This window comes from Halichoeres trimaculatus, unplaced genomic scaffold (assembly GCF_033239565.1).
Source record: "Halichoeres trimaculatus isolate MK-OKI-2021-1 unplaced genomic scaffold, fHalTri1.1 fHalTri1_scaffold_3, whole genome shotgun sequence".
Classification (NCBI taxonomy): domain Eukaryota; kingdom Metazoa; phylum Chordata; class Actinopteri; order Labriformes; family Labridae; genus Halichoeres; species Halichoeres trimaculatus.
The window spans coordinates 1-10,683 of NW_027437181.1; the positions used below are offsets into that span (position 1 = coordinate 1).

A 10,683-nucleotide genomic window follows, 5' to 3' on the forward strand; every position below is an offset into this window, starting at 1 on the left:
CCAAGATCCACAAAGACCCCGCTTCTTGGAGCAAGCCCTTTCAAATCCCTCCAGGGCGCCCCATAGTGTCCGATTGCAGCAGTGAGACCTACAGATCTGCTGAATTTATTGACCACTTCCTGAATCCTCTGGCCCAGAAGCACCAAAGTTATATCAAAGACACCTATGACTTCATTCAGAAGATCAAAGATCTCCACATCCCTGCAGGCTCCCTGCTCTTCACTATAGACGTGGACAGCTTGTATACAAATATAGAAACCAAAGAAGGGATTCAGGCCGTGAGGGAGGCCTTTTACAAATTTAAAGAAAAAAAGAGACCTGACAAGGAGTTACTAGAACTCTTGGAGATCAATCTGACCCGAAACGATTTTGAATTTAACGGGAATTACTTCCTGCAGATTAAAGGTACTGCCATGGGTAAAAAGTTCGCCCCTGCTTATGCAGATATTTTCATGGCTTCCTGGGAGACAGCGGCCCTCAAAAAGTGCAGCAAAAAACCCCTGCACTACTACAGATACCTAGATGATATCTGGGGCATTTGGGCCTACTCCCAAGAGGATTTCATTGTTTTCTTCAACATTTTGAATAATCACAATCCCTCCATAAAATTAAAATATACCATTGACCCTGATTCTGTGAACTTTCTGGATACCACAACCTTTAAAGGACCTAAATTCACCTCAAACAATCAATTAGACATCAAAGTGTACTTCAAAGACACAGACACACATGCATTATTGCACAAAAGCAGCCATCACCCCAGACACACTTTTGCTGGTTTAATTAAATCACAACTATTACGTTTCCACAGAATATGTACACAAACAGAGGACTTCAAGCAGGCCACTGGGGTGTTGTTTTCCGCTTTGTCCACCAGAGGGTACTCCAGGACCTTTCTCAGAAACTGCTTTAAATCCTTCCAGCAGAGCAGGCCCATGGCAACCTCCACCGCTCTCCCATTTGTCACCACCTTCTCCCCATCCACGGTGAAGCTGGTCAAAAACATCAAAAACAATTTGGAACTAATTATGAGCACACAGCAATCACAGGGGACGATCAGAATTATTGCTGCCTTTAGGAAAAACAAAAACCTGAGGGATTACCTGGTGAGGGCGGCGATTAAGACAGACTCCCACCCTAAAGACAAACACAGGACAAACAGACATGATTTTTTCAAACAAAATAAATGGGTTTATGACTCTCATCATAGAAGTGTTTACCCTACAGCTGCATATGGTACTGTTTCCTCCAGGAATTGTGTCTACTTGATCACCTGCAGAATGTGTGGTTTGAGGTATGTTGGAGAGACACGTCTCCCACTACACACACGCTTTGTAGCACACAAACACAACATCTTGAGACACAAGAACACTGACCGTCACGTGGTCCGACACTTCATAGCCCATGGGTGGGAGTCTGTCCAGGCCTCTGTCCTGCAGTGCAACCCGCACTGGTCCACAGCCCAGAGGAGGAGGGCTGAAAGAGGCTGGATCAGTCAGCTGGATACTTTTTACCCCACAGGGCTTAATGAGAGGGTTTACTTCCGCCCCTAGCCTGAACCTAACCTTAACCCCCTGAGTGTATAATCCCTCTCTGTTTTTCACTCCTAATTTTGGCCCCCCCCTCTCTTTTTCTCCCCCCACTCCACCCCCCTCCCCCCACCCTAACCCTAACCCTAACCCTAACCCTAATCCTAACCCTAACCCTAACCCTAACCCTAACCCTCACCCTAACCCTAACCCTAACCCTAACCCTTACCCTAACCCTAACCCTAACCCTAACCCTTCACCCCTAACCCTAACCCTCAACCCCTAACCCCTAACCCTAACCCTAATTTTCAGAACCCGCCCCAACCCCAACCTGGACCCGTGGTGACCTGGATGGCGTGTGCATGATCACGCCATCCTTCGGATGGCGTGATCCAAAATTTTCCCTCCCCTAACCCTAACCCTATCGTGCTACTCTTTTCTACCCTAACCTAACCCACTAACCCTAACCCTAACCCTAACCCTAACCCTAACCTAACCTAACCCTAACCCTAACCCTAACCCTAACCCAGTGCATTGCCTCTGACTCGCCCATTTCAACCACCCCAGTCGTTGGACGGGTGTGGGGGGAGTTATCGTGCTACTCTTTTCTACCCTAACCTAACCTAACCCTAACCCTAACCCTAACCTGACCCTAACCCTAACCCTAACCCTAACCCTAACCCGAACCCTAACCTTAACCCTAACCTAACCCTGACCCCTAACCCTAACCCTAACTCTAACCCCTAACCCTAACCCCTAACCCTAACCCTAACCCTAACCCTTATATATGGGAATACAGAATGTTTAAGTAATACTGGATGACATTGGAATAGCATAGTGTCCACAGATACCTGACCCCAGGTATTGTGTGGCAAAAGTTGGATATTATCAACATTCTACATAATGTTTTTTTTATTATAAACTACATTCCTTCGATATTATTATCATTTTTATAATAATAATTATTATTATTATTTTTGTTGTTGTTGTTGTTGTTGTTGGAGATGACATGATTTTTAGCCATAGCTCAAATGTGATCTGTTAAACAATTGTACTTGTAAAAAACCAGCTCTAGAGAAGAAAGCTTTATGTACTTCTTGATTTATTTATTTATTTATTTAGTAAGTTAGTTAATTAGTTAGTTAGTTAGTTAGTTAGTTAGTTAGATAGTTAGGTAGTTTTATTCAATTTTTGAAGGTGTGGGTTCTAACCAAGCTGCAGAGTGAGGGGTAGGGTGTGCAAGTATTCATGTGTAACTGTTTTTTGTCTGTAAGGTGGCACCAATATTTGTGGTCACTGCATAAAATATCATTAAGCCCTTTCATCGCCCCCTGAAGATCAGAATCAGTCACATCGTTTGTCATTTCCCCTTTAAGTCTTTTTGGAAAACGTCGATGCTGCTGTTCAGAGCTGAGAGGAGAGGAGAGGAGAGGAGAGGAGAGGAGAGGAGAGCAGAGGAGAGGAGAGCAGAGCAGAGCAGAGCAGAGCAGAGGAGAGCAGAGGAGAGCAGAGGAGAGAGAAAGCGGACAGGATGGGGAGGAGGAGATGACTGTCAGCATGACACATACATATCCACAGAAAAGAGAAACCCTGCAGAGGACACGCGTGTCTCCCTGATGTAAGGGGAGACGGACACAGCTTCATCCTCAGACTCTGAGCTGTGTGTTTCCTGCGCTGCTCTGTTCACTGCACTGCTCTGACTGCCAACACCGACTGACGAAGCAGATCTGTGCTCTTACATAAAGATAGACGCAGGTAAGCTGTTCGCACTGTCTCGGGCTTTTTCAGGGATGTTAGGGATCTCAGAGCCAAGATGGCGACAGAGAATAAGAAAGTTTCCTCTAACTTTATTGAAATAGAACCTCAGAGTGACAAATTATGTCACACATGTCAGAGTCCTCTACACACAAAGTGAAGGTCGCAGAGTTTGGTGTGTGGGTTTTTATCAGCACACAGGGCTGAGCGCTTCATGCAGCTGAGCAGAGAGCTGTAAACAAACAGCAGACATGCGGCTGCTCTCTGCTCCAAGGACAGATGCTCCTGCGGCTGCTGCGTAGTGTGAAACTAGAAGCTTCTGTGAGGAGCAATATTCAGCTTCTCTGTGTCAGATTTCAACTAAAAGTAGGTCTCGTTTCTGTTATCAGCTTAGGAGCATTCACAAAGCCTCAAGGCAAAAAATAACCCAGCTGGTGTGACGGTGAGCTCTGAGACGGCTTCTGCACCAGTCTTAAATGTTTCTATGAGTGTCTGATTTCCCAGACACAACAGGGCCTTTCTGTCTCTCAGAGCTGCCCCGGCAGATAATATCAAACTAACACGGCTCATCAGAGGGGAGAACTGAGTCAAATGAGAGCAATAACCTGTCAGAGAATGTGACAATAAAAATGGGATAATGAGGAGGGATGAATGAAGTTATTTTGAAAGAATGACAAACCAGTGAGAAATGTGTTACAGTTGACTATTTATTTCTTTGTCCTGACCAAACTTCTTTCATGTTCTTTTGTATTAATAAGAAAATCTTATTTGTTTATTGGTTTGTATTGAACAAATAATTTTGTATACATTTTTTTAAATATATGCCCCTAAAAGATTTTATATCTACTGACATTTGATGATGTTTACCTTTGTGTCTTTTGCTTTATATGTTCTGAGTTTTAAGAGAAAAAAAAGGAAATATTGAATAAGAAAAGGTTTCATAAACTGCAGAATAAAACAGAGATCTGGAGATAAAAGGTATCTAAATCAGTAAAAATAATGTTATGAATAGAAATATGAGAGTAAGTTCCCATGTGTTTTATGTGTTTTCTTGGTCATTAAATTGAAGCTTTTAAGCTGGAAGCCTTCCAAAAAAAAAAAAAAATCACCAAAACATTGACCGAATATATTAATGTAAAACATCTGTATACTACCTGCTCTGTATTAGGAGTAACCTGAGTTCCAGCTACAATAGTGGCATAAAAAGAAACTTTAATGGCTAGTAGTTGTAGTTGTAGTTAAATATTTAGATGGCATTTTTAAGCAAAATTAACCGTGGTTGAATATTTATGCCTCTCTGATATTGATTTTTCTTGCATTTCTGTCTTAAATCATAATAAAATTACTATATTTCTTTTTTGGACATAAAGTATCCATTTAATATATTAACCCAAACTCCAAAATATAGATGTTTTTCCCAATTTTGTAAAAAAAAAATTTCCCTCAAAAGTGTTTAATTAATTGTAAGATAGACCAGCTTGTTGTTTTTCTACTTAATAATAATTGGTTTTAATTGATTTGATGGACTTGAACTTTGATTTCCAGGAGGGAAGATGGAAGTCACGGTCGTCCTCTTCATCTCTTTGTGGGTCACCTCAGTCTTCACCCCAGGACTGGGCTGCCCTGAGCTTTGCACATGCTCAGATAAACACAACCGTCATTCTGCTGAGTGCTCCTACAAAGGCTTGATTGAGATGCCAGATGGTTTGCCTCCCAACGTTACGACTGTGAGTCTTTCTGCTAACAGAATCAGTCTGGTACCGTCTGGGAGCTTCGACAATGTGACGGGAGTGCTGTCTCTGTGGATGGCAAACAATGAGATAGTCGTCATCGAACAAGGAGCTCTCTCACCGCTGGTTCACCTGAGAAACTTTGATGTCAGTCACAATAAAATCATTGACTTTCCTTGGGAGGATCTGCAGAACCTCACAAGCCTTCAACTGCTGAAGATGAACCACAACGAGATGTCTCACCTGCCGAGGGACGCCTTCGCCAGCCTCAGAAGTCTAAGGTCCATCCGGCTCAATAACAACAGGTTTACAAGCATCACTGAGGGGACGTTTGACGGTCTGGTGTCCCTGACCCATTTGCAGATATTCAGAAACCCTTTTGCTTGCACCTGCTCCCTTGACTGGCTGAGAGACTGGATTTCAGTGACAACCATCTCAGTCCCAGAGCAGGATGAGATCAGATGTTCCTCTCCAGAGAAACTCAAAGGGGTAGTCATCGGACAATTACCAAAATTAATATGCACCGGCCCCAAAGTCATAATACGAGCAAAGCCAGAGATCCATAACGCATCTCTCCAGGAGGGAAGTTTCTTGGTCTTGACTTGTGAATTCACAGGAAACCCAAAGCCGCTGGTGATGTGGAGCATTCAGAGCAGGAGCCAGAGGCAACAGGTAGCTTTGTCTTTTACAGAGGATGGCCCAGATGAACCAAATGAGAACTCTTTGCGATCCAATAATCCTGTGAAAGTCTTCAATAACGGGACTCTGATCATCACGCACCTCAGAAAGAAAGACAGCGGCAACTACAGCTGCTCGGCTACAAATGAGTTTGGAAGAGCCGAAGATTCAAGATCAGTGGAGGTGGTGGCCTTACCGAAGCCAACTCCCCAAACACAACTGATCACAACACCCAGAGAGGAACTGACCACAAGCTTCATTTTCACAAAATCTCTTCCATTTATTCATCAGACAACTGGAAGAATTCCTGTTTTTGATTCACCTCCTGATTTAAAGAGAAAGGACTTCATGACGACTGAGCCTAATTTGGCGCCAACAGCTGAGATCAAGTCCTCTCAGGGGGAAACCCAACATCCATTTCAGACAAGCAAATGTGGCTTGACAGCAAACACAAGATATGTCTCGAGCCACGTCCTTAATGGGAGCTTTGAGGATGTTAAGCAGTACACTTTTGACTTTGGCGTCATTGCGTTGGGGGTGTCAGAAACAGAGGCAACAGTAAGGCTCAATCCTCTTCTTATTCCCAGAGATAAGAGCACTGATGGAGATGACTCGGACGCCACATCTGAGGGCGTGGACAATGACAGTGAGGAACAGGGAGGCACCTCAAACTTTTCAGAACATCGTCAATCAAACGGTTTGTATCTGTGTGTCACTGCAGACCGCAAACACTCAGCCGTGCAGTGGTCCAGGATCAAAGAAGGAGTCAACACATATACTTTCAGCGATTTACGCCCTGGTACCAACTACTCCCTTTGTCTGACCTATCGAGGCGAAGACTGCGAGGTCCAGGTTCTCTTCGCCACCAGGAGGAGGGTACCCAACCTCCTCATCATCATCTCCGTCAGCATCTGCCTCCTTACCGTGTCTACCGTACCGCTCCTCGGTGCAACCTGCTTCCATCTGGTGTACAAATATCGCAGCAAAACCTACAAGCTCATCATGAAAGCAAAAGATCAGTACCACGTGGAGAGGAACCTCACTGTTAACTTCAACCTGCACGCACCTCACACTGGTTCCCAGAGGAAGATCAACGACAGCCAGCTGGATGAGGAGGAGGGGGAGACGGAGACAGAGAGCGGTGACGGGGTGAAAGAGCCAGACACTGAAGAAAGCATCATGACTGAGTCCTTCTCTTTGTCCCAGTGCCGAGGAAATCTCGACAGCTGTGAGGTAGGGTCAGAGTACAGCGACAGGCTTCCTCTGGGAGCAGAAGCTGTGAATATCACAAACAACTGAAGAAAAAACCTGATTGTTTTTGTTTTGGAAACTATCATTGCATTTGTTTTTATTTACTTATGGGGGGAGACGGGTTCTTCCTTTGTTTGTGCCGGTTAATTAAGTTCATTTTTACCTGAACTGAACATTCAGGTAGCAGAGGGCTGTGGTTTATGGAGACTGTTCAGGTTTTCATGGTCTAAGTCTAAGTTTACACTGAAACATTTCCAGTAATAGACAATCATTTCTTAGAGCATTTATTCCCTGATTTCAGTGGTAATAAAGACTGTGGCCGGTTGGCTGCATCATTTAGATCAGTGTTTCCCAACCCTGGTCCTGGGGACCCCCTGCCCTGCATGTTTTTTATCTTCCCGACTCCGACACACCTGATTCAAATGATCAGCTCGTCATCGAGCTCTGCTCCAGCCTGATAACGAGCCATTCATTTGAATCAGGTGTGCTGGAGTGGGGTAACATCTAAAACATGCAGGGCAGGGGGTCCCCAGGACCAGGACTGGGAAACACTGATTTAAAAAAGTATTTTCTGGATCATGTGATCATTTTCTTTGGACAGGGTTGGACGAGGAAGCTAGCCAGCATTTACTGAATGATATTACAGATATCTGTTTAGCTAACTGATATAGCTGTTAGCAGGTTTGTAAAACCAGCAGTGATCACACTCAACAATCATATATCTAACATTAATTTCAGCTGACTGACCCAACAGAAATAATTTTGGACAACTGGCATAACTGTAAGTCAGCTTTCATAAACCAACACAACATCTAAGCCAACTTTAATACCATGGTGGAAGTTATGTCACCTGGCTGACATTACTCTTGGTTACTGGCCTGTCAGATGTCCGTCTGTTTCCTGTGCGTGTTTTTCTTGTCCTGTTCATGTTTGTGGGTGGCTGGGGCCTATCTGATCTGTCTAAGGCAGGGATGTCCAACTCGTGCCATGGAGGGCCAAGAGGCTGCAGGTTTTCTTTCCAACCAAGAACTCCACCAGCTGATTCCACTGATTAGCCCCTGCTCTCTGCTTGAAGGTGAAGTAATCAGTGGAATCAGCTGGTGGAGTTCTTGGTTGGAAGGAAAACCTGCAGCCTCTTGGCCCTCCATGGCACGAGTTGGACATCCCTGGTCTAAGGGCAAGAGGTCGGGTACACCCTGGATTAGTCACCAGTCAAGAACAGCTGTTCGTCAGCTCGTTTCATCATGGGCAAAGTAAAATCTGAACAACATTACTTTTAGCTTACTGACATCAGAATAGCTTTTTATCTAGATATCATTAACTTAATGATATAAAAATATATATATTTTCCGCTTAGTGACATGACTGTTAGCTAGCCAATATTAGCATAAGCTTACTGACATGACAGAAGCCTTTCTGGCCAGCTGTACTAGCTGTACACCAGCTAACATTAGCATAAACTGGTATAACAGATACCTTGTTATTTAACTAACGTGTTCTCCAGATTGTAAAACCAAAAGCCAACTTAATTAAAAGGTATGTAGCTAACGTAACATTTAGCTAATGACATGAGCTGACATAACAGCTATTGGATAGCTCTGTTAGCTGGGAAAAATGAAGAAATTTAAGGCAGAACTTGTTTTCAGTGGATTTTAGATTTAATTTTTTTCTTTGTAGCTGCTAAGAACGATTCAGGTGACCACATTTTCCAACCTCTGTAAAAGGGACACTTTTTAGTTTGGCTGCAAAGTCACACGTACAACCTCAATGCAGAGTTTTGTTTGTTTGTTTATTTGTTTGTTTTTAATCATGGCACCTTAACTTCCAGCCTGTAAACACAATCTGTGTATGATTGGTTTGTTTTGGCTTCGTATACAAACGTGTTTTCACCCTGGACAACTGAAAAGGGACACGTGACATGTGTGCAATAAGCTGTAAGCTTGCTCTGAAAAAGAACCCACTGAACTTCACGTAGAGCTCTTTGGAAACACTGACACCGACCGACCTGATGTTACATAAAAAGTCCCATCAGTGTAATAAGTGTGAGGTAAACTGAACCACAACTGCAAACCAAGATTAATCAACATGCACAGACCAACCACTATTGAACTGTGACTTGTTGGGTAGTAGGGGAGTTTTTCTTTTGGTAAAAATGGAAACAGCTTTGACAACAACATTGATTGACATACATATTGAACAGTCAGAGCTGCTATCGTGGTGCATTCTTCTGGTCGTTAATGTTAATGGAAATTAGAGAGCGATCGTTCAAACCCAGGACGTTTCTGTGTTTTTTTGATTAAGATATTTGTTTCTCAGAGATTATTCATTTGTGCCTTTCGTTTAGTTTGTTGTAACAACATTCTTCATAGAATAGTAAGAGCATGTCCCAATTTTAACTTTAAATGGTTCAGGTTTCTCAATAGAGACACATTCAGTTACAAGAACCATGAATCACACTGTCCAGTGAGGGATCAAAGTCAAAGATAAGTTTGTCTCACTGTCAAAGTTTATTTGTCAGGTATCTTCTGGTCTGATGAAAGTAAAGTGTGTTTTTATTGCAACAAATAAAAGGCCTTTCTTTTTCCTGGGAACAGGTTACAAAAAGTTGAATATTTACCAAGAAGTAATCGATATTTAAGGAAAATGTTTAGACATCGAGAAGTTCTGGGATGATAAGGCATCTTTTAAAAGGATGTCAGACATCTTAATTACAATTTCACTGTGAACTTTTTGTTTGTGATATCTTTTACAAAAATTAGTTCATCAACTGAAAGAAACTGACTAAAAAACACAAACTTGCTTCAAACTGGTTGTTCTGATCTGAGTTTATAAAGTACTGTGTCAAATGTTTCATGTTTTGCAAACAATTAAGAATGGGTCTAAAGCAGTAGATGTTGACAGTATTAAATAAGCTAACAAAGAAACAAAAAAGCTGCTTTAAAGCACTAATGAAGAAATGTGTAGTAGCTTTAACTCTTCAATAATGGTGTCTATGTACTAATGAATACTGCTTTAAAATGAAGAGAGGCTGAGCTCTTTGTCCAGTCCTAGGGTTAGGGGTTAGGGTTAGGGTTAGGGTTAGGGTTAGGGTTAGGGATTAGAGTTAGGGTTAGGGTTAGGGTTAGGGTTAGGGGTTAGAGTTAGGGTTAGGGTTAGGGGTTAGAGTTAGGGTTAGGGTTAGGGGTCAGGGTTAGGTTAGGGTTAAGGTTAGGGTTCGGGGTAGGGTTAGTTAGGGTTAGGGTTAGGGTTAGGGTTAGTTACTGTAATCGCTGTAAAAGTCCCACGTTGAGTAAAGCTGGATGTCCTCAATAAGCTCTGTCTGATGTGGATACGTTAGGGTCAGGGTTAGGGTTAGGGTTAGGTTAGGGTAAAGTTAGGGTTAGGGTTAGGTTAGGGTTAGGGTTAGGTTAGGGTAAAGTTAGGGTTAGGGTTAGGGTTAGGGTTAGGTTAGAGTTAGGGTTAGGGTTAGGGGTTAGGGTTAGGGTTAGGGTTAGGGTTAGGGTAGGGTTAGGGTTAGTTACTGTAAGGGTTAGGGTTAGGGTTAGGTTAGGGTTAGGGTTAGGGGTTAGGGTTAGGGTTAGCGTTAGGGTTAGGGTTAGGGTTAGGGTAGGGTTAGGGTTAGTTACTGTAAACGCTGTTAAAGTCCCACGTTGAATCAAGCTGGATGTCCTCAATAAGGGTTAGGGTAGGGTTAGAGTTAGGGTTAGTTAGGGTTAGAGTTAGGTTAGGGTTAAGGTAGG

At 43.0% G+C, this 10,683-nt stretch overlaps 1 protein-coding gene across 1 annotated transcript; it reads left to right on the forward strand.

The window, feature by feature from the left end:
* Positions 1–2,956: 2,956 nt before the first annotated feature.
* Positions 2,957–7,274, forward strand: LOC141787935 (immunoglobulin superfamily containing leucine-rich repeat protein 2-like). Its single transcript, XM_074666686.1, has 2 exons — positions 2,957–3,284; positions 4,830–7,274. Exon 2 carries the CDS (start codon positions 4,838–4,840, stop codon positions 6,989–6,991), a length of 2,154 nt encoding a protein of 717 aa, XP_074522787.1. The 5' UTR covers positions 2,957–3,284; positions 4,830–4,837; the 3' UTR covers positions 6,992–7,274.
* Positions 7,275–10,683: the final 3,409 nt, after the last annotated feature.